The sequence below is a fragment of the Glycine soja genome, chromosome 15 (genome assembly GCF_004193775.1).
Source record: "Glycine soja cultivar W05 chromosome 15, ASM419377v2, whole genome shotgun sequence".
Classification (NCBI taxonomy): Eukaryota; Viridiplantae; Streptophyta; class Magnoliopsida; order Fabales; family Fabaceae; genus Glycine; species Glycine soja.
In genome coordinates this window covers 6,651,313-6,675,421 of record NC_041016.1, presented here as the reverse complement: position 1 = coordinate 6,675,421, position 24,109 = coordinate 6,651,313, and the positions used below count along the sequence as shown (strand labels likewise).

The 24,109-nt window shown below is 33.1% G+C and overlaps 4 protein-coding genes across 5 annotated transcripts; 2 read left to right on the top strand and 2 right to left on the bottom strand.

Annotated features, from left to right (window-relative positions):
• The first annotated feature begins 5,475 nt into the window (after positions 1 to 5,475).
• On the top strand, positions 5,476 to 6,742 carry LOC114387344 (probable C-terminal domain small phosphatase). The gene has a single exon (XM_028347517.1). The coding sequence runs from the start codon at positions 5,602 to 5,604 to the stop codon at positions 6,466 to 6,468; it is 867 nt and encodes a 288-aa protein (XP_028203318.1). The 5' UTR covers positions 5,476 to 5,601; the 3' UTR covers positions 6,469 to 6,742.
• A 2,734-nt stretch (positions 6,743 to 9,476) lies between these two features.
• On the bottom strand, positions 9,477 to 10,168 carry LOC114387615. Its single transcript, XM_028347816.1, is given in 2 exon segments — positions 9,477 to 10,017; positions 10,019 to 10,168. Coding segments are annotated over 2 exon segments (354 nt in total). The 5' UTR covers positions 10,109 to 10,168; the 3' UTR covers positions 9,477 to 9,753.
• Positions 10,169 to 13,871: 3,703 nt separating this feature from the next.
• Positions 13,872 to 18,256, top strand: LOC114388243. Its single transcript, XM_028348637.1, has 5 exons — positions 13,872 to 14,244; positions 14,594 to 15,520; positions 16,104 to 16,304; positions 16,692 to 16,887; positions 17,803 to 18,256. Exons 1-5 carry the CDS (start codon positions 14,131 to 14,133, stop codon positions 17,985 to 17,987), a joined length of 1,623 nt encoding a protein of 540 aa, XP_028204438.1. The 5' UTR covers positions 13,872 to 14,130; the 3' UTR covers positions 17,988 to 18,256.
• A 479-nt stretch (positions 18,257 to 18,735) lies between these two features.
• LOC114387496 lies at positions 18,736 to 23,848 on the bottom strand. 2 transcript variants are annotated; one of them, XM_028347694.1, is made up of 6 exons: positions 23,252 to 23,848; positions 22,625 to 22,774; positions 21,591 to 21,800; positions 20,639 to 20,683; positions 20,016 to 20,536; positions 18,736 to 19,620 (listed from the first exon to the last, which is right to left on the bottom strand). In XM_028347694.1, the coding sequence occupies exons 1-6, from the start codon at positions 23,826 to 23,828 to the stop codon at positions 18,961 to 18,963; spliced, it is 2,163 nt and encodes a 720-aa protein (XP_028203495.1). In that variant the 5' UTR covers positions 23,829 to 23,848; the 3' UTR covers positions 18,736 to 18,960. The 2 variants fall into 2 exon arrangements, with proteins under 2 accessions (XP_028203495.1, XP_028203496.1); XM_028347695.1 differs by having other exon boundaries at positions 21,591 to 21,782.
• Between the last annotated feature and the right edge of the window lie 261 nt (positions 23,849 to 24,109).

Genomic DNA, 24,109 nt, shown 5'->3' with positions numbered 1-24,109 from the left:
TCAGTGAAGCCTTATTCAAATAAATTTGTCGGTACAATCTAAACAAATAAATAAAAAGCTGGTTCTTTTTAATTATTTTGAAGCCCTGTTGCCATATCCTAGGCCAACAAAAAAGGTGGTTAAAAACAAAAACAAAAGGTGACTGATTTTTTGGTTATCCGATGAATCAGAGAGAAAGTATGACACATCGATGTAGTAAAAATATAATAGGAATACAGATATAATTCTGTACGGTCAAAATACATTTAACAATATTACTATATTGAACTAAAATATAAATTGAGAATAACATTACTATCAAAATATTTTAAGTATTTCTTTCCGTTGAGATGACAGCTGCCCTTTATTATATAAAAATAACAGAATATTGTTGTAGTATAAAACTTTTTGGCATGCAAGGATGACAAGTTTTTTATCATGTTAGAAAAAATATTAAACCAAAGGAACAATCGTCGCATAAACAGTTAAACACAATGTTTATAAGAATAACAATATAAAAAAACAAATATCTCAGTTGAATAAAAAAAATTCAAATATTAATACTATAATAATATGCTCAGTTGCTCACATAAAAAAAAATAAAAATTATCGTTTAAACAAAGGCTTATTTAGAGGACGAGATAAAGAAATCAAGAATGGCCGTTCGTATCCAATCTTGAGTTTGCTTCCTCTCCAATGGTGAATATCAGTGGAACGTGGAAATGAGAAGAGAAGAGATTATATTTGAATTCAACATGTCCACTACACTACACTCTTCCACCTCCACTTGTCTTTGTTTTTGTTGATTTGTTCCTCAATTACTACGTCACACAAACAATAATCAATTCAATTGTTATTTTTTTTCGTCATCATGTGTGGTCTGGCGTCGTCTAAGTGTCTTATAACCAATTAGAGTTGCCAGTCTCTTTCACTGAATCCTCCTTTACTCTAATTTTGACTCTCTCTAGACCAATTACGTTTTCTATTAATGAAAAAAAAATCTTCCACTGGTGTCACTCTCACTCCCAGGTTTGGGCTAATATTGGATTCTTGTTTTAGTTCAATCTCAATAATATCATTTATTTTTATTAATTTGGACTAGTTATCATACCAGTTTTTTACCTCAATAATACAAAAAATTAAAAAATTACCCAAATAATATAACTAAAAAATTTTCTATCCAAATGATACACTTTACTATGTTAGATATGAAATTGGTTCCCTCCAAATCAAGTTCACACCGTGATTCTCTTTTTAACGTGAAAAAGTCGGTTTTTTAGGAACTGATTTCTTAATATGATATTTTTTTTTTTTTTGTATGACATTTTTCTGGAGAACCAATTTCTTAACATGATCTTTTTTTCTAAATTGATTTTTTTTATTTTTAATTGTTTTTGTTTTTATTTTGTAATTATTTTTTGCTTTTAATTAGTTTTTCTAAAAAATTATTCTATTTTGTTTTTTTTATGTCTTTGTATATTTTTGTTTATTCACTCAATTTCTATAAAATTATCTCGATCTTTCTATAAAAAAATGTTATTTTTGTTAATAAAATTTATATTAACCCACACATTTAGTTGAACTAAAACAGAGATCATGTCAACATAATATTTAATGATATCAATTTTATTGTTCTACAATAAGAAGAATCATACATGAAATTCATAAAACAAACATAATTAGGACCATACAAAACAAACATAAATGTGAAAACTATTGCTCAAACATATTACTGAAACATTATTTATCACATTTGAAGACATGTTGTACGCACAAAATACACACTTGTTATCATGAGATCAATTCTCTTTCAAAAACACATGTGTCACATATTAACAACACATAGACATACCATGAAAATTTGTGAATACCAAATTTATTTGTAACCTAAAATGAAAAATATTTTCTTGATAATATTGTGCAGTGTAATATTCAAATAACATTTGGAGTGAGGAGAAAATGGAGAAAACACAACCACTTGTAGAGTATATAATTTAGTGCCATAAAAAATAAACTTTATGTGACACATAGATTAAGAACCTAACAAGAATAGTAAGAAACTTTCCTCTTGCAGAACTAAGACACAACTAACCATATATTGGCCAAAATCTTCATCTTATATGATTGTTTGTCACAAAGTGATATCAGTAATGTTTGTAGGATCCTGAAATTAAAACTCCCATGAATGAATATCCCAAAAATAATAATGTAATCATTAGAGATTGAATTAAGCTAAACTACCTTGAGTGTAACTCTCATGTTGCCAAAACTGTTGGCGGTACAAGTTTTGATAATGACGACTATTAAAGGTACACGGTCAAAAGTATAATCAATGGACCCAACGGTGTCTTGTGAAGTGTGTCACTAGCATTTAGAAATCCTATAATTATATGAATCAACAATCAATTGAGGGTTTAGGTATATCAAATACAAAAAATGTTTTATAGTAGCTGACCGCATGATTGAACGAATTCTAAGGCACATAACCATGAATTTCTGTTAAATTCACGTTGGTTTTCTTGGTGGGCACACATTATGAATTCTTGAGTTGAGAGTGGCTCCCTAGATTGGCGATTCACTATGATAGCTTGTACGACCCCTGCGAGACCAAGGACAAGTGCTATTGAACTAGAGGATGACTAATTTGGGTTAGAAGGGCGAGCAAAGAATGGGAGGTTTGATTCGTCAATGTCGAGAAATTTCCCCGATGTACTGTCCATGATGAATGGGAGCTTGTGAGAAAAATAAATGATTTGAAAATTATGAGATATTGAAGTTAACATCCATACATTACCCATATTTATACAAATATGTTGTCGAGCATTTTCATTCATTGTCATCTTGGTCAATCCTTTTTTGGCACAAAACTCAAAGCTCTACAGAATTTTTGACGGGTGAACAATAACCTCATTTACATCAATGCATTTTGGGTTGTTGATTGTCATCGGTGTTATCTCAACCATTGCTTTTCTTCCATAATATTAAGATTGCATGTTTCTAACTGCTCAACATATGCAAGAATAAAGCCTACTTTCTAGTCAGAGCAGTCAAAATGGGTTATGATCCGTGGGTCAGCCCGGCCCACTATGGGACCAGAGGTGGGTCGGGTTCAATTTTTTAAAAAAAATCGGTACCAGCAACTTTTCAACCTGGCCCACTTAGCCTATGGGTTAGGTGGGCTCAACCCGTGGGTTGGTGGGTCAGCCTGTCAACCCACCAAATTTAAATAATATATTATTTTATTTTATTATTATTATAAATTTATAATGGTTAAAAAATTAAATTTTTATTTTGTAGCTAGCAACCCAATTGGCAATTCACATTCAGTAATAGAGCAAGCCCAAACAATAGCAAAGCCCGAATGAGCATTTGTTAATTTGTTAATGGTACACAACCCAACTTTGCGCACCTTTCTTAATTTCTTTGCAACCTAAAGCACAAACAAACAGAAAAGAGAAAAGTAGGCCAGCTCGCAAAGCCCAATTGAATTAGTAATTATCTTAATGTTGAATGTTTATTTTGAAGACTTTAATCACTTTAATATTGAATGTTTGGATTTGATTTAGTTTGATTTTTATATTGAATTTTATTTTAAGTTGTTTGGAATATTTTATTTTTATTTACAAAGAAAAAGGTAGAAAAATAGGTTAGTCCGCATAACCCACCAACCCGTGGTGGGTCGGGTCGGGCTGGCATTTTGTTAGCCCACATAAAAGTGGGTCGAGCTGGGTTAGCCCACTTTTAGCTCAACCCATTGCGGGCTAGTCCACGTAGGCCAGACTGGCCCGTTTTGATAGCTCTATTTTTAATTGCTTTTCTCCCATAATATTCCAATTTTGTTTAGTCTGTTATACATCTCTATTCTTAATGTAATTTAACTGTTTTACCTCTTAAAGGGATTTGAGAGAGAAAATACATAAATTAGACTCTTTCACTTGAGAGATCAATGTTAAAGTATATAAGTAGATGCAGGTAAAAATTGGAATAAATATAAATAAAGAAAAATCATTAACATTACATTAAGAGTAATTCTGGTAGGTTAAACCCTCAATATTCTCATCTTTTGAATTAACACTGTAATAATATTGACTTCTTTCATGTTGTCTATTTTAATTAATAAATTTCCTTTTATGTTTGTTTTTCTCTTGTTTAATTTAAATTAATTTTGTGTCAATTTATTTTACTATCTTTTTCACAATCTTTTAAACCAATTTATTTATTACTTGAAGATTATATATTCACCTACCTAAGTACAAATAAAGTTCATACGAACTTGACACTCAAACTTCCATTTTACTTTATTACTTGGAATAATTTAGTACACTTACCAATCATTGAACAATACACAATAAGAAAAAGAATAACACAATGATGCATTAGACAATGTGAACCATTGGGACTAACCTAGTGCTTAAGCTTGGCATTTGTTTGTTGTGGAACTTCTTAGATTCTTGGTTAAGTACTTAATTTGAGTCCATAATTACCATCTACCAAACTCAGAGACATTAATCAAGTTACAAGTTAAGGACCGATTAACCCAAATTCTAGCTAATCAACCCCTAATATGTGTCATTAAATTAATGATATTATTCTATATGAAAACTCACCCACAACAAAAAGAAGATAGAAAAAACATAGTAAAATATCAAATGGTGTTAATCTTTAAAACTAACCTAATACTTAGAGTTCAACCTTAGTTACAACGGTGGTAAATATTTTTTTATAATAAATTAATAATCAATCTAACTTAAGGTACATTATGAACACCATAACCACTTTTTTTTAAGAAAATAAAATATGATTTTTAACTAACTAGAAATTTTCTATTTTTTACTCATTAACATTCACAGTATAATTAGATAATTTTATCATCTTCTAATTTTAGGTACGTAAATTAAAAAATAATAAAATAATATAATGTAATTTTTTTTTTGTTAGAAACATAACAAATTCTTTATTTTCTAATATTAGTTTTCATGTTTTAACAAATATTTTTTTTTATAGGAATCAATGTAACTCAAATTTCGATACGAGCACCTTAACTTGTTGCGGTAACAATTACTAAAAAAAACTTTATATTTCTCACCTTCTAACCTATTACATTTTGATGCATACAATAAAAGTATTTTTTTTATTATTACAATAAAAGTATTATTAATTCATGGTTTAATTGGATAATTTAATCTTATCTAATTTTGAAAATACGAAAACAAAAACATACACTAGGAATTATTTATTTCAAGTAGTTTTTTTTTTTAAAAAAATAACTACAATATATTTTTATGTAAATTACCATTTCATTAACAACAAAACCAGTTGTTTTTGCTGGGCATTTTTATTAATCTAAAAAAAACGAAGCTTCGTTATCTGAAGATAAGATAAGCATAAAAAACAAACAACAGTGCAACACAAAACAACACAACACAACATTAACAAACCAAAAGGCAAGAATGCCAAACAAAAGGTTGGAATATAGCTTCGGTTCCGAAGCTGCTCTTGACCGTTGCACCGTACCTAGAGTTTAAAATTGCCCCTTAACTCAACACAACAGCACAGACACAATCACAAACCACATCATTTTCGCCACTCTCTCTCTCTCTCTGATATCCAAATAATCCAAAAATGGTATCAAAGGTGAAGAGAAGCCCAGTGAAGTCCATCAAGGACCTCCGCAACAACAACAACCGTCGCTGGCGACGGAAAACCCCCATAAAAAATGTGGTGGCGGCTTCCTCCGCCGCGCTGGCCACCATCCGCCGCCGTATCACGAAACTCTTCTCGAAGATCGCGCGCCTCAGCACCAGCGCCCACAAGAAAAAAGCAACCTCGTACAAAATCCTCAAAAAGACAACAACAACCGACGAAGAACTCGACAACATTCGCCGAACCCTCGTGTTCGACGACACCACCGCCACCACCACCACCCCGCTCCTCCCTCCGTTGTTCTCCGTCCGAAAAACGGTGTTCCTCGACCTCGACGAAACGCTCGTCCACTCGCACCCCTCGCCGCCGCCGGAGCGCTTCGACTTCGTCGTCCGGCCGGTCATCGACGGCGAGCCCATGGATTTCTACGTCCTGAAGCGCCCCGGCGTCGACGAGTTCCTCGAGTCCCTCGCCGCCAAGTACGAGGTTGTCGTTTTCACCGCGGCGCTTAAGGAGTACGCCTCCATGGTCCTGGACCGGCTCGACCGGAACCGGTTCATCTCGCACCGGCTCTACCGCGACTCGTGCCGAAACATTGACGGGAAGCTCGTGAAGGACCTTAACGAAACGGGTCGCGACCTCAAACGGGTCGTTATCGTCGACGATAACCCGAATTCGTTCGCGAACCAACCCGAGAACGCGATTCTGATAAGGCCCTTCGTGGACGATATTCTCGACCGGGAGCTTTGGAAATTGAGAAGCTTTTTTAATGGGTCGGATTGCTGTGAATGTGATGATATGAGGGATGCTGTTAAGCACTACGTCACTGTGCAGCATCGACGTTAGATTGTTAGATTCTTTTTATTATTTTTTTTTTCATGATTTATGTCTTTACTTCCCCTCGTGAGTTGAACAATCAACAATGAGTTGTTTGTTCAATGCCTGGTTGTGAGTAGGGAGGGAAAATGCTGCTTATTACTAATTCTTTAGATTGAATAATCAACTTTGATTTAATTGATGTATCTAATGATGGTATGTGTCAAATGGATAGCACACTTCCATTCAGACATGATGTATGTTAAGGATTAAGTTTGTTAAGTTGCAGCAAATAATTCTCCAATGATTAGAATCTCACATTTTAAGACAAGGGTTGCTGCCAATTAAATGATCAACTATTCGAAAACTCTGGTTCGTTTAGAGGAAACAAAGTAAGGAGGGAGAAATTTTTAAAATTTGAATTGAAGAGTAGGAGAAATAAAGAAAAGTTTTGAATTTTTGCTTTTAAAAAGTCTGTTCAGACATTTTTCTTCCTTTTTGTTTTAATTGCATAGGTTTGAGATTTAGCGCTTGATTGGATAATAATGAATTGCACAATTCAATCGCACACCCAGTTTACCAGAAAGAACAATTACGATTAACAAAAAATACACTTAACTAAGTAAATTCGAAACTGATCACTACCATTTCAGGACTCATTTTGGCATAATAATATCCCAGTGTTAGAAAATGTGAAAGTGAATAAGAAATTCCGAAGACAACGGTATCCCTATTTTGAAGCCCAGTTAGAGGCAGAAGGCATGTTCTTAGATTTCAGTGTTCACCATTACAGTATTTCATTTTTTGGCCCCATGTTATTACAGTATTTAGTCTAACCCAGTAGAACCTCTCTGTGATCGAAGCTTACTTTTTTGAGATTTTTAATGGCACATACGAAATTGAACTATACCACTGCTGTTACATATGGACATCTCTCATTTGCTGGGAAGAGAAATTGACTCAACCGAAAATTTGATGTATTCTTTTGCCACCACATTTTTTTACCCCAGTAATACTCTAGGGAGGAAGAAACACTAGCTTTGAGCATTGGTAATATGAAGGTTGGTATTTTAAAGTAAAGTACATCTTTTCTGCTCATCAGTAGATTTGAAGAATTGTAGTTTCATGTAGCATGGAAAATTTCACAAACGACTTTAGATAATCCATTACATGGCAAATAAAGCTCACCGGCCATTTTTTTGTCCCCATTTTATAATCTAATTTATTTCAATGGCTTTTGAGCTCACATGAGTGACCTGCACCTGCAAAAAAAAATCAGAAAGATAACCACAAATTCTGTTTTAGAGAGTATACTGTTATATCTACTCACCCAGGCACCTTTTGCACTATTAAGGTATTTCTGAAAATGACAGATGCATCTGAAGAAATTAACATGACATCCCTGTCACAATTTGTAACATTTTACCATGTTTAAATTCTACCATGGTGATCCACTGGTAACTGGAAAAGAAAGTTTAGGAAACACTGTAAACAAACTGAAGCTTTTGATGCAACTTATTATGAATTTCATGAATACAATGAGATTGAATCAATAAATCAATTAATCTATCAATCTTTGTCTTTTCTCTCTCAATAGTTTCCATATCAGCTATCCTGTCACAGTAAGCCTATCCTTAAACACAGATTTTATTTTATTTTTTAGCATATTGCTCAGTGAAGATCAGTCACAAATGTGAAAGAAAAATTTCAGTTCTCTATTCTCTAGTGTACAGTGAAAGTTGTAGCTGGTAGATTACATAAGCCACTGTTGTCTCCTTTAACTACATTTTTAATGCCATAGCTGAGTTACTATACAATACTAATAAAGAGCAAGAAAATTGCTGCTCATGGAGAACATAAGAATTTCTCCAAGAAACACGGTCCAGATAGGAATATATTATATATGTAGCATCAAAGATTGGACCTTTTAAGCTATCTTAGACTTAGTTGTCTCCCAGATGGCACAGAAATGCAGATTTCAGGCACTGTATATATGGATTAACATAATTCTGTTTATCATGAAGAAACTGGGTTTTGAAGTTATGATGATTCATTCTCAACTATACAAGGAAAAAAAGGATCTATTTTTTTCTTTTCTAGTTGATGGATCTGTTTTATTGTTTGATTTGTGCACTGATTTTCGTAATCACTAATCAATCATGGTTTTGTTCATCATCTTTGCTTCAATTTCTTCTACTGTTTTTTTTAGTTGCTGCCTAGGTTGATTTCCCTACATGCATTGATGGGTCCATTTTTTACTTTCTGATATAGTGATATACAAACATTGATTCTGCAAGATGCGGTTCCTTATTTCAGATGCTAACTCACACTGTTCTAATGAGGAACGGTAGGGAAATCAATGTATGTAAATTAACAGGAAATCTTTGATCAGGCTCAACCTTGATTGCCTTTGTTTGCCATCTTACTCGTGGCTATTTGGCTCAGTTGGAATGTGTTTTGTGATGTATAATGCTCAAATCTGACATGTTCTCTTTCTCTCTCTCCATTTGGTTTGACATTTCCAGGTTGTTCTTGGCATTGTTTGTTGTGGTCATAGCTGGTTTGTTGTTATTTTGACTATTGTATGAATCCTATAACATATTGTATAAATCTTTTCCAATGCAGATATAGCATTGGGGAGGGAGCGAGTTTTGATGGTGTTTGACTTCACCAGCCTCTTTAGTTCTAGACACAAATTCTGCCTTGTGGTCTCCTCCATTTCCAGCCATTATCATCTGGCACTCCATTAAACCTCTGTCTCAAATGCAGTCTAGTCCTGCTAGTCCCTAATCCTAGATAGAGCCTGTACTTTCCATTTCCATTTCCATTCCCAGATTACACTTCCAACTTTCTGAATCTCTCGATTTCATTTTATTGTTGTTTGAATCTTCCAAATGTTGTTTTAGGGTATCTTAAATCATCTCTAAGAAATAGTTTCCTTGTTTTTAATTCCATGATTTGTTTCCTTATTTAATTATGATCAGGAGTATATCATTAGTATAGTTAGAGCTTAGTGCTCAGTCTTTTGGATCATATCCTTCACACCAATATCAATATAATTTTGTTATTCTTAGTACACCAATGCTCATTTTAATGATGTCAATAACTTTCCCAAAACCATCAGGTCAGAAGACAAAATTACACATGATTCCAATCTAACAAATCGTAGATCGAATCAACAAAACAATAACAATTACAAGTTACAACAACAACCCTCCAACATCAACTGAAGATTTCATACACAATGAGAGTAAAAAATTGCAGCTTTGGGTGGCACAGATCCCAATGACAAATAGGAGCAAAACATAATGGATCTCACCGGATCAAGCTGCAAGAGTAAACCTGTTGTGGCAACCTCCACGCCTCAGCTGGTGCACCTGTTGTGGCAAAGCTGAAACACATGTCATCAAGGTCCTCACTGGTGCACCAGCTGCACTTTGAGTTCTGTGAGCACTGAGACTGCGCCACCAACTCTCCACAGTTGTTGGGGTGGTGCTTAGTGTTCCTCGACTCAAATAGGTGCCGAGTTGAACCATCCTTGGAAATTCTAGCGCCATATCAGGAGAACCCGTGAGAGGGGTTCGCAGAGAGAGGCGTGGAGGAGAACAAGGAGAAGAAGGGTTGGCACCAAAGTGAAGGGTTGGTTGGGGATGAAGAGAGAGAACGCCATGGATGAAATGAATAAGCTCCAAGTTTTGAAGTTGGTAAAGCTCTCAGCACACACATACACTACAATGAAAAAAATAGAAAAGGAAAAGAAAAGAAAAGAAAAAAGGTTCGTTTTATATTTGACTCATTATTGAAATGTTTTTTTTTTTTTTTTTCAAAACGAAAATTTCTACCTCTTCCCCCGGTAAATGTCGTTTTTTCCTTTGACGTGACCGGTAAATGTCGTTGAAAACAAGAAACATTGTTTGTTTTTTTTAAAACAATAAAATTATACATTCCATACAACGGCATCGTATCTGCTTTTCTGATGACAACGAAATAGTTTATAAAATAGTTAAGATGTATAAATCGTAAAATATAAAAATATAAAATAAATTAAAGTGTTGGGATTGAAAATATATATTAATGTTTGGAATTTTATTTTTTATTTAAAATAATTTTATTAATAGTTATAATAAAGGTATAACATTTTTTTATTTTGTAGATATGTAAAATAATAAAATCGTTGATGAATAACCAGCTAATCAATATAAAGACTTATCATCATAATAGCTGGAGTTCAGTTGATAAGAAATTACAGCTGAATGTATAATGAATTTATGCAATTTTTTTTCTTTACAATCGTATACGAATTTAAAATTAATATTTGTTTTACTCGTGAGTCTTGATTGGAAGGTCTCCATTCCATTCAGCATGTGTTTAGAAGGTTAATTGCTGGCCAATCACAAGCAGCAGGGGCTGCGTCATTTCCAGGAGTTTCTGGTTCTTTCTTCCCTTCACAACTCACAAGCCTTGCACTTGCAGGCTGCAACAACGGTTACTTTTTTTCTTCTGTTTAAATTTTAGTTTCGCTTTTCTTTTTTAGAATTTAATTTTCATGTGTTATTCGTTTAATTTTTTAATAGTGATAGCCAATTAAAATTTATTTAAGATAACTTTTAAAAATAATTAGAAAAATGTTTAATGAATACCCATAATATTATCTTATATCCATGGAGAGTTAAAAAGAAAATAATTATAAATGTGATAGAATTTATGATGTGACAAGAAGAAATAAAAAAATAAATAAATGAGGTTAATGATGTGTTTAAAATAGATGGATGTATGCTGATTATTATTTAAATAATTATTATAAAAAATCAAGTTGTGATTCAATAATAATAGTTTGAAAAGCTTTTACACACGTTTTAATTAAATTCTCTTTTTTTTCTTAAGAAAATCATGATAAATTTATTTGACATAAAAAATTGTAATAATTATAAAAGAATTAGCATGTATTTAATTTATAATCCCCTTTTAAGAATGTGAGAAATATAACTTTCGTTCATATTTACTGGGTTGTGTTAGTGATGAGGAAGTTTAAGTAATATATACACGTTCCTAAGCTCTAACTTTGTTATTGTTGTAGTACTAAAAAATATTAAAAGTTAATTAATGTTTCAACTAAGTTCATTGCATTTGAAGTATTCTCAATTTTGATTTTCATGGGCCTTTCAATTTTATCCTTTAAAGATGTTAAATGGATTAAGAGGAAAAAAGATGTTTAAAAATTATTATTGAACTCAATTTTTAAATAACTAGACTTTTTGGTTTGAAATATTATTCATTTTGATTGTTGCAGACCTTTGGGTAAAATGACGTCATGGGGTTCCTTTTATAAATTTATTTCCAAAAGGGGTTCATTTTTTAAACATATTTTTTAGGGGGTCTGTTTTGTAAAAAAAAATCACGTGATATCGTCATTCCCATCAGCGTAACCCCATTATTCATGTCAGTAAAAAAAAATCACGTGTGCCAAATGTGTTTCACCATCACCACTGGTGAAACACACTGCTTGCATGGCATGCATATCGCCAACTCCAACTGCGTAACACCACTGCAACAACACTGTTCATGCAGAAAAAGCATTCACGTGCCACATGAGGTTTCGCCTGGTAGTGGCGAAACACACTGTGCATGTCAGCAGCATCCCCATGGCCATGCCATGTATCGCGACACCATTCAACATAGGTTCCGCTAGTAGTATTGGCGAAAACCATCCCCATAGGTTCCACCATCTGCATTGGTAGGATGCATGTCAGTGTACGCTTATGTTTCCCATGTTCATTTTTCCTTTTGATGAAGCCTTTAATTTTTACAGATATTTCTTATGTTTTGCCTTCTCTTACATAAATTCAATTGAAATCTTAGAATGACATAAAGTGTTAACTTTAACTTTCTCTAGTCTTTTATCACTGCCACAAAAGTTAATCCAATTGATAAAAAATTAACTCATATTTTAAAAAAATAAAGTATAATAATCTTTCATATCTCAAAAGAACGTAGGAAATAAGTATTGAGTCAGTAATTTTATTAAAACAATATTTTTAAGAGTTTTTCTTTATTGAAAATGTGTTTATATTTTTTTTAAATTTCTTATTTTTTTATCTATCCTTTTCATTTTTATTTTTAAATTAAATTTTAATAGAAGTTATTAATAATTAAAACAATCTTATATTACAATATATATATTTTTTATCAATCTAAAATATAATTCATATATCTAAAAAATAAGCTTACAATAAAATAAACATTTGACCTGGATTAAAGCACAAGTATATTTAAAATTGCGCATGTTTACATTTTCGGCCTATACATAAAAAATAAATAAATAAAGTTTGCAGCAGTATGTACCAAACAAAAGTTTCCAGTACTAGTGTAAGGGATATCTCCATTAGGGTAGTTTGTTTCAAAATATTATCGTAGGATGAGGATAGGTAACATATGCAATCAATTAAATCAACTCCTATGGGGATGATTTTCGTGAATACTGTTGGCGAAACCTATGTTGGATGATGCGGCGATACATGGCATGGCCATGGGGATGTTGCTGACATGCACAGTGTGTTTCGCTATTACCATTGGTGAAACCCACATGGTATGTGAATATTTTTTTTGCATGCACAGTGTTGTTGCAGTGATATTACGCGATTGGAGTTGACGATATGCATGCCACGTAAGCAGTGTGTTTCGTCAGTGGTAATGATGAAACACACTTGGCACACATGATTTTTTTTACTGACATGAATAACGAGGTTATATTGATGGGAATGACGATATCACATGATTTTTTTTTTACAAAACAGACTCCTTGAGGAATATGTTTAAAAAGGAACCCCTTTTAAGAATAAATTTGTAAAAGAAATCTTATGACGTCATTTTACCGAAACCTTTGCAATATTGTTTTAAAAGAGATCACTTATAGAATCTATGAGACTCACACAATAAGATTCAATCGCGCAATTCTATGCCATATGAATTTAACCTTTATTAATGGGATCAAATAAAATAAAGATTTAATTATTTAATTTTTATAATTTTTAAATTTATCTCTTTTAATTCTTGTAGTCAACAAGTAGATGTTTTAGTATAGAAGTTTATTAAATAACTTTTTTAATTCCTAAAATTTATCTTTTAATTTTTAAAAAGTTTATATATTAATTTTTTTTTGAAAATTAAAATGTCGTTAGGGATTAAAAAAATTCAGGACTAAATCGAATAAATTTTAAAAATAAGAATGAAATGAGTAATTAAATTTAAAATAAATAATGAAGACTTATTTTTTAATATAATCATTGAAAAAATAAATTTATTTTAGATTATAAAAAAATATTAATCATTAAAATAATTATTTTAAAAACAATCAATTTAAAAAATACATGTATAAGATGACAAATTAAAAAAATCCAGCAAAAAAAAAAGGATAACAAATTAAAAAATACGACAAGGAGAAGAAAGTCGAAAATATTCAGGGTCTGCACGCAAAGAAGACGTAAAACCTTTGGGGAACTCTGTATTGATTACACGCCATTGAATCTCTAATTCGAATTCTATCACAGACCCTTTTCGTTTGTCCTCTCAAAGTTTCGTTCTTTTGGCCCGGAATTGATATATTCAGAGCAAAATTTTCTTTTTGCCTGATAATATATGTAAACAGTATATGCAAATACATGCCCTATTTTGGTGTTTGTTTTAGGTGTGCCAATGGAGGGCAAAATCTTGGATTCTCGGAATCAGGTGCAACTTGTGGAAAATTTATCTGCAAGGGTTTCTAGTTGCTCCCTTGGCGACAAGATATCCTATTCCGATTCTCCTCTGGTGAATTTTCTCCTTCCCTAATTAGATATGCATGTGTTTTTGTTTGGGGAATTGGAAATTTCTGCACCTGTTTGGATTTTTGTGTTGTTTGTGTATGTGTGGAATTTGACCTTGCATATCTTTTTTTTTTATTGGGGGGTAATTTGATGTATTGATGTTGCGTTTAAAAATGAAACTGGAAGAGAAAGAGGATTAAGGGAACTATTCATGGATCGTTTACGGACATTAAATTATAATATATTACTTTAAAGTTCAAATGATATTGATTTTTCCCTTTGAGACTGGGTGTAGTTTAGTGCTCTATGGTTTATATGGTTAATTTGTTTGTGGTGTTTGATATCATTGACAGGATGATGAGGTGGTTGGTATGAGGAAGAATTCTGTTACTAAAGAGTATTGTGATTCTTTTTCCACTGATAGCACTGAAGGGCATTGTATAAATTCTTCTAGATTATATCCTGAATTACCTGAAAAACAAATGGAAAAGAATAACGAGGACATGGAGTCTTCAGCTAATCTTCAGAAGCGGGGAAGGTACTTCTATTATGATACTCCACTGCATGAAGATACTGGAGTTTGGATACCAGTTTCAGTTCCACCTATGTTGGAAGATGATCACAAAGAGTGGACCAAGGGTTTTCACTCGAATGGTGGCTATTTTCCTGATGATGATATGGGATGGAATCAATATGTTGGAGATGAAAGGGAATTGACTATGTGGGATGTGCTAGCAGAAATGTTACTTGTGGCTCGAGGAAAAGTGACTTCTTTGGCATTAGGAGATATTCATACATGTAATTTTTCATGGATATCCAGCCATGTGCTTGAACAAGCTTGGAGAGAAATGGCACAAACTCTTACAGAGGCCAACTTTGGTAATGTAAAGGAACTACTGGAAGCAGAGCCTCCAAAATGGTTAGCAGATAGTGCTGCTGCTTCTTGTATGCTTTGTGGTGTGAGATTTCATCCCATCATGTGCTCCCGGCATCACTGCCGATTTTGTGGAGGAATATTTTGTGGTGAGTGTTCCAAGGGGCGGAGCTTGTTGCCATCAAAATTCCAAGTTTCTGACCCCCAAAGAGTATGCGATGTATGCTGTGTCCGACTTGATTCAGTACAGCCTTATTTGATGGATCATGTAAGCAATGCTGCTCAGTTGCCAACCCATGACCTGACAGATCTGAGCACTTTGCGATCGTGGATTAATTTTCCTTGGGGGCAGTCCATGGAATATGAAATTTACAAGGCAACTAACACTATCAAGGCTTATAATCAGGTATCATTTCCAATTCTTGAAGCAGAAACCATGAATGACTTGTGTTAATTATTATGGACCTTACATCTATAAAGAACTTTCTCCAATGCTGATCTGAACTAGAAAATCCATTATAACTATCCTGTTATTTTGTTCAGGATTCTTAGTTGTTTGTGAAGTGCGCTGTTCTAAAAAATAATGGTGAGCAGTTGGTTTTTTGTTTTTAGGGACTGGTGTAGTGACATAGATGAAATCATGAAAAGTTAATCTAGTATCATGTGGGTGGAGCTGTTATGTAATTACTTGGTAACAATCAAAGATTCAGCAGCTATGTTGATTGTCTGTCTTCCTGACCCTAAACTGCATGTCACACAATTCTTTTCCCCCTCTCCCAAATTGTAAATTTGATTGTGTCTTGGCATGATTGTTCGTCTTCGTATCTGTATATTTTCTTGATGTTGGCACCCCTCTGTAAATTTTAAGATTAAAAGTTTAGGTTATTAATGATATTATGTCTATACGACATATTGTGAATATGGAAGTCTACTGTTTAAATTTATGTGCTAAAATAAGTTTTACTTCATCTAGAATTTCACTTTTGCAGATAGGTTTTCTAAAGCTCGAGAAGTCAATTCCAGATGCCATTCTAAGACAAGCAAAAGGCCTTGCAATTATCACTGTGGTCAAAGTAGGAGTGGGGGTTACTTACAATATTGGAACAGGACTTGTGGTTGCCCGTAGGGAAGACGGTTCATGGTCTCCTCCATCTGCTGTTTCCACCTTTGGTGTAGGGTGGGGGGCTCAGGTGAAGTAACTAATCTTTAACAATATTGGCCAAACAGGGCAATTACTAATGACTTTGCTTGTGAATGACTATGGATCAATTGCCAAAAATCTATCACTATATGCTGTGCATACTGTTTCCAGTCAACTGTAATACTAGAACATTTTATTTTGTTGGACTCTAGAATTTCATAGTTACTTCTGATGAAATTTACAGAAATATATGTTATGCAATAGCTAAGTTTCCACACGGATCTTCATTTTAATATTATTCTGTTTACTCCTCAACTATACCAAGCATTGGTTCTGACTTCCTACTCCATACATATGTGGCCCGTCTCCAGGTTTTATTGATATTTATTTATTTCTATATATTCTGAAGTGTTGATTTATTTCTTTAACTGCATAGGCTGGAGGCGAGTTGACAGACTTCATCATTGTTTTGAGAACAAATGATGCTGTCAAGACATTTGGTGGCAATATGCATCTTTCACTTGGAGCAGGTTTAAGTGCTGCAGTAGGCTTTGTTGGTAGGTCAGTTAAAGCTGATGTTCGAGCTGGTGATGGTGGCTATGCTGCTTGTTATACCTACAACTGCAGTAAAGGTATGTTTCTTATTTGTGGTCATCTAGTATACTGAAACCTTTGTTTTTGCAACAGTATGCAACTTGATCTTTTCTTTTTGTTATTCAATGTAAATATTTCTTAGTCTGGTAGTTCAACTTCAATATACTCTGTGTAGTCTCTGCCTATAGGATCATATGACTCTTTTGTTTTCATCAACTACCAATGAATATATATATATATATGCTTGAACTGGAATGGCTGTAAACTATTTCTCTGCTGTTTGTGAAAATTTAGTAACTGAAGATGCTATCATTGTCATAATTATCTAAGTATTGATTTGTAGATAAAATTCTTCAATAGAAACGTGTGCAGCTAATGTTCCACTCTTAAGTGAGCACAGTTCAGTAAAAGGTTTTCTTGAGGGTGGAAGAAGGGAGAGGAAAACATAATCTGAGACTAACCTTGACTGCCAAATTCCATTTGGCATTGATGTAGCTCAATTTCTTAATTAATTGATTGCTACAGAAAATATGAGAGCAAATAAGCAAAGAATTCTCTCTTCTATTTTTCATTTTATCTTTCCTCTTCATACAATCTTCAGGTATTTGTGATCACATGGTGGTTAAAATTGACTTAAATATGGAACCCATGGAAGGCTGGTTGAGGGGACTTGATTGTTTCTCACTTAACAAGACACACTGAAACTTGTATTTTAGCAATGAACAAGCATGCTGCAATTGAATCTCCAATATCCAGATTCGCACATAAACTTCTCAGATTGATGTTATGAAGTTAATAGTGTAACCTTTATATCCTAGGATTAACTTGGTTTATGTTGATTGAACTTGATGGTTCTTTGTTCCATTTGGAGTTTTTGCTTAGGTGATTCAAGTTGAGTCTGATCTGTTTTTGTTTTAGGGTGTAATGTTTGACCACAATAATACTACATGCAGGTGCATTTGTTGGATGTTCACTTGAAGGAAGTATGGTGACTACTCGCACGCAAGAAAATTCCCGTTTCTATGGCAGCCAGTCTATAACTGCAACAGATATACTTTTTGGCTCGTTGCCTAGGCCACCTGCCGCTGCCATTCTCTATCGTGCACTTGCTGATTTGTATTCGAAGTTTGATGATTAATTGAATGGTTCAACGTCGCCTTTCATTCCTTTCTCCTTTTGGACATTGGCATTGAAGACATAGTTTGTACAGCTGCTAAGTCACACTCATTGTAAATGTTCATCGTGTCATTATTTGTCTTGTAAATATGTAAATGTTGATATTGTACACTCCACGTTGACCAAGATGGAGGGATTGGTGACCTGCTTTAAGGTTAATTTTATTTGGCTAGAACTGCCTATGATGATTTTTGAAGTTCCTCAACTCAAAAAAAAATAAAAAATTATCAACTATATGTATTTTAAATTTACAATAATAATTTCCACTTTATACATTTAGTAATATAATTAAGTATCTTGTTAACTAATGTTCTTAGGACTTTTGTTAAAAAAGGAGAAAGTATTTATTGTGAAAATCAAATCCAATAAATTTTTTCTCTTTTTAGTTCTTTAACTAATGTTTTAAGAATATTGGTTAACATTTTCCTATAATTAATTAATTTTTATAATACTACTATTCATAGGGCATCTGAGAATGTAGGATTGTTTTTCACTGCTGTCATTGTAAAACAAATAAAAAAAATCATGCATTTGATGATATTAATTATTGTCTCAAGGTGATGCAGTGTATGGTTCAGATTTTTTGTCGTAGAAGGGATAGAGAGAGCTGCTAGAGTGGATGCCAGACTTTACTAGCGTTCATTTAACAACACCAGATGACCGTAAATGTTATGTTTAAAATACCTATTGCTGTTTCATGTTACCAAAAGTCACGATAAAGACGTAATATGCTCTTATTCATGGACATCCATGTCCAATGGTTATTTTACCACAAATAACCCATACGGCTATACAATCACTGCATGTTGACGACCTTAAAAAAGTAAAGTGGCATAGCCAATAGCCAAATGCACAAAAACAAAAGAAACTACAATTGAAGATAAAATATGAAAAAAAAAAGGAAGGGGAGGGGGGCACAAAATAGAATTTCCAATTCAAATGTCCCACAATTTCTTTCTCCTGCTCTTTTTGAGCAAGTTGAGGAGGAAACGAGGAATGATCTTCTTAAGGTTCCTAAGCATGCTCCGCACACATCCTTTCATGGCAACATATAGAGGGAACTGCACCAATGCAAATATACAGACAGGAAAGAATGCTGCAGCATATGTCAAACTTGAAGTCCATTTGTTCTTCTCTAACTTGATGTTGATCAGAATTGTTGCACTGAATGATAGCATTGTTGTGGCCATGGAGAAGAACAGCAAGGCAAAACCTGTGTTCAGTTTCCTCGGGAGAGACTTCCGAAAATCCCACATCTCACAAGGTGATGTGAGGATTGAAAGGAACATAATCACCGAACCGAGTGAACTTACAAGAGCCACAATATCCATAATTGTGAACACCATGAATATAGTTTCATGAAGAAATCTAGGGAATCCATTGTCATCTGTGCCTCCAGGGACAGTGTATGCCGCGGCAAAGACAACAGTGGCAACAAGAACAGCTACTGCAGAGCATGATTGAGCAGTTTCTTTTATCCATTCACGAGCATCGTTGAGCAGTGCTTCATGCTTTTCCACAAAAAGTTGCTTTGCTGTTTTGTTGTATTGGTTCTTGTGAATGGTGTAATGATAAGGGAGTCTCTTTTCTATCCGCTGTACAAGTATGAATGCACAATATGTAGACACAAAAAGATTAGAAACAAGGGTATCAGTTAGAGACATACAACTAGAGATAGACACAGATTAGATTGTAAGCAATGATTACTTGTAGTCTTTTTTACTACCTTTTTTTTTTTTGCAAACTTTAATAACTATGTGAATGATGTTTTGCAAAATTAAGGTTTTATAAAGTTAGGACTAAAATGGTGGTATTTACAATGCTTTACTAAAGTGAGAGTATTGTATCAGCAAGGTTATTTTTATTTTTCTCTTGAGCACATTTACTCTTGTTATGATTAGAATATGAATGAACACATCAAAATTGTGAAGTAGGAGGAAACTGTTTATGAATATCATTTCTCATTAGGACAAAATATAATGATACTTACATCGAACCAATGCAACTCCTCTTGCAGTTGCAGAGCAAAACCCGGTTGGGAACCCCCTTGAAATTCTGCAGTGTAGTGAAGGACAGTGTTACTTTCCTTGTCAATTTTTCCAGCAAGACTTCTTACCATTTTCAATTTCTTTAAGATTTGGTAAATTTTCTTCTGGCGGTGTTTGACAGCCATGTATAATATGTTCTGCTCGTCGTCACTAACATGCTCAATCGAATGAGGATGGAAATGAATTATAACTTCAACAATCTCTGTAATTCCATTGCAAGCAGCCATAAGCAAGGGGGTATATGTTGGTTTGCTTGCACCCTCTTGTTTTTCTCCTTCCTCTTGTTTCCCTTTTATTTCTTTAGGCTTTCCTTCTTGTTGTGATCTCCCCATGGAAACTGTTCTATCCCTTGCAATAGCAGTATTTCGCCATGAATAGTCTTTTTGTGCTAGCAAGTTTACAAGTTCCTTTGCTAAATTATGCATTTCCTTTTTCCTCCAAAGTTTATCAATCTCTTTCCATTCTGAACATTAACAAAGCATACAAGTAACATATGAGAAGGAAAAAATAATGTCCAAACAATAGAAATACTTTTTGTTTGAAGAAATGTATCATGAACTTGCACCTTTGGCCATAATCTTCCACATGGTATACCACATCCATGAAAAAGCTGCAATTTTGAAGATATATATTTTAGCAAGAGCATCAAAGGAGTTACTCTTGATTATACCAGTTATACATAAATGATCATGATTTTTTTAATTAAATTTAATCTTAATCATTCTTTTATAATTACATGATAAATTATTTAATTTTATTTTAGATTCCTAATAATTTTTTTCTTTCTAACGAGTCCTTAATAAAATAAAAATTTAGAAAGAAAAAATTGATTTTTGATTCTTGTTATTTTGTTTTAGTTTTTTTAATATATTGATTTTTTCATTTTATTCTTTGTAATATTTTATTATTTTGTGTTAGTTTCTTGGAAAAATATTTGATAAAAATTAATAATAAATTATTTATATATTTTAGGCACTAATAACATAATGATCATTTGGTAATAGACTATGGGCATCTTATTGGTCCATGTGGGCAACAACGTAGGCCTGGGTTCATGGTGAGAGATGCAGAGGGTTGATATATACTGATAGTTGGGTTCCTTTTGTCATCATTATGATTATAATTGCTTGCTTTATGGCTTGTTTTGTTTTTAACCGTGATTGAAAATATTATCATGTGGAGGAAGACTCGGCTTTTTTATTTGCGTTCTGCAGGAAATTTATTGCGCAATATAATGGTGACTGTAATCATGTGTCCTAATTTCCTGTAATATTATAATTGTTATGTGCTTAATTTTTTCTTATAGGTCTCTCATCCATTGAAATCACCCATTTCCTCCTTGCATTTAAAACTTTCCTATTCCCCGCATCTTTTAAATAGTGAATAAATTAAAATGTTTAATATAATAAATAATTTTTTCTAATAAAAATGATACATTTATAGTTTTTTAAAATTAATCTTATACCAATATTATCCAAAATTGATATTTATATTTTAACCTATCCTTTCATGCATACCTGATAGTTTCCTTTGAGTTGTAGGTGGTTCATTTCTCCTTGCCTTCCCGCCACTTTTCAAAATTTGCCCTTCTCTCGTATTATCCTCGAGCTTCATTTGAGTTGGAGATGGCTCATTTTTGTCCTCCCTGCCACTCTCCAAATCTTCCTTTTTGGTTGTGTATTCCTTATTTTGATTGTAGTATTTGTAATCTTGAAAGTTAGGAAGCACTGTGTCATAATAGTACAACTATTAACTTGCTATATAACTTGAACTAGGATTTTACTCCTTATCCCAGTCTACCCACACTTAAGATTAGAAACCAACGTTGTAACTAATGTGAAACGTTGTAACTAATGATCACATTAAAATAACTATAATGATAATTACAATTTAAAACCTTGTTTGAGCACATAAGTATTTCTAGTCTCCTAATCTTAGGTATCATAATGTGTGATTTTAATCCATTAAGTTTCAATTGTGCCAATTAGATGTCTACAATGTAATATGTAATTTTAATCCATCAAATTCAATTGAGCCAATTAAGTTCACTAAATATTACAATAATATGATTTTAGTTCCTAACTATATATATTAACAAAAATGATGTTGGTCTATTAAACAAAATGATTAAAATCGCATAATTAAGATATCTAAAAACCTAATTGACTTAAGTAAAATTTTAGAGATTAAAATCACAAAATTATCAAACCTAGAAAACAAAAGTACAATTAAGTTTTCTCTTAATTTGAATCCTCTAAAAGAAAAGAAATTACATTTTAGATGATAAAGTGTAATAAATTAATAATAAATATTAATTAAAAACTTAATATTGAAATTTCAATTAATTTCAAATCATTATATATATGATATGAATTTGATTTTATCACAATTTTCAAATCTATATTTTTTAATCAACGAAGCACAATATTTTTTAATGTAACTATACAAGCTTAATTTTGAACTTTTTTTTCTTTGATAAAATTGATGTGTTTTTTATGGGTATATGTGCATGCTTGTTATTCAAAAGCCGAAATAGCTGGCGGAGACTTACAGAGGTATATGAAATTTTTCAAAGGCCCCATTTGGGTTTGACTTTTAAACGTAGAGGGCATTTTGGCTAGCAATTGCAGAGTTGTGAGTTCATTGTCTTCCTTTTCATAAGCGAGGTGTTCATATCTTTCCAATATCCATAAAGCTGTGCCTGCATTGAAAATCAACAACATTTGTAGTTCTTACAAAGGTAAAACTTAGGTATATATAATTCTCTAAATCATTTTAGTATTGGTTATTAAAGCTTCACCTCATAATTCAACGACCACTTTAAATATCAACATTATGTTGCATGTGCAAGCAAGAACACCATCACTGTACATATTTGTATGCACGTATGCATGAAGAGAACATCATCGACTCAATAATACAATTAAAATTTAAATTATAGATTTATCAATAAAAAAATATTTTGTTAATTTTTACAAGTGATTAATACACTAAAATTATGATAATTTTATCGTTTAGATATTAGTTAAGTTGGATCTTTGTCAGAAATAATTATTAGACAAACTTACTTATTTTTATGTTGAATCCTGAATTAATCATTTTTTTTTTCTGTGATCAACTGAAGGATTAAGACGAAAAGAGATATATATAAAGAATGGAGAGAACTAGACATAGGTACCAAAGAATTGATCAATGACAGCAGTGTGCAGAATGGACATCTTATCCCCCTTTCGGTGAAAATGTATATCACGATGAGCATCTGCTCCCAAGTCTTGAAGGAAGAAGCTGAGCAAGTCAGTTTTTCCAAGTGCAGCAGCTCTATAGACGGCGGTTTCTCCCAATTTGTTTCTCATTCGCAGCAATGGCTCATACTGCTGATTTGGGCCTTCTTCCTCCTCGTGCTCCAGAATGCTCTTGGTCATTTCCACTTCTCCAGTGAATGCCACCTCGTGAAGCGGAGTGTTCCCCATGTCGTCCTGCAACCTCAGCACACGCTTGATGTCTCCCTCTCCCACCCACTCGATCATTTCCCTGTACATTGTTGGGTTCCCACAGTGAGCTGCGTAGTGAAGAGGAGTGCTGTGGTGCAAGTCAATTTGCTTGTCCAATAGATCCTTGTGTTTGTTGAAAAATCTGCCGAATTCTTCCCATTCGTATCTCTTGGCCAGTATATATGGCTTTTTCATTTTCTCAATTAAGGCTACGGAGTGCCTTGTCATCTCTAATTTCTTTCTCCCTATCTGCAGCTCTCTCATAGCTACTGATTATGATTACTCACCACTAGTACTGATCATGGAACAGTTATTATTAGTGTCTCCTTATATCATGGAAAGGAATATATTTTTATCAGCATATATGCCTTGCTTAATTAATTAAAAGCTAGAATAACTAAAGTTAGAGGTTTACCTTTACTTTCCAACATTATTTATTCCTTGATCCTTGTAGTTGGGTTGCCCTCGATGATACTCTACCTTCTAGAATTTTATTAGGTAAAATTACATTTTTAATCCCCTACTTTAGGTTTAATTTCGTATTT

Bases quoted from the DNA above. Each gene is read 5' to 3' on its own strand.
- LOC114387344 (XM_028347517.1), top strand. From the start codon at position 5,602: ATGGTATCAAAGGTGAAGAGAAGCCCAGTGAAGTCCATCAAGGACCTC.
- LOC114388243 (XM_028348637.1), top strand. From the start codon at position 14,131: ATGGAGGGCAAAATCTTGGATTCTCGGAATCAGGTGCAACTTGTGGAA. The intron at 14,245-14,593 runs GTGAATTTTCTC...TATCATTGACAG, and splicing joins CCTATTCCGATTCTCCTCTG to GATGATGAGGTGGTTGGTAT. The intron at 16,888-17,802 runs GTATGTTTCTTA...TACTACATGCAG, and splicing joins TACCTACAACTGCAGTAAAG to GTGCATTTGTTGGATGTTCA.
- LOC114387496 (XM_028347694.1), bottom strand. From the start codon at position 23,828: ATGAGAGAGCTGCAGATAGGGAGAAAGAAATTAGAGATGACAAGGCAC. The intron at 22,775-23,251 runs GTACCTATGTCT...TTTTCAATGCAG, and splicing joins TGTCATTGATCAATTCTTTG to GCACAGCTTTATGGATATTG. The intron at 20,684-21,590 runs GTATGCATGAAA...TCAAAATTGCAG, and splicing joins AACTCAAAGGAAACTATCAG to CTTTTTCATGGATGTGGTAT.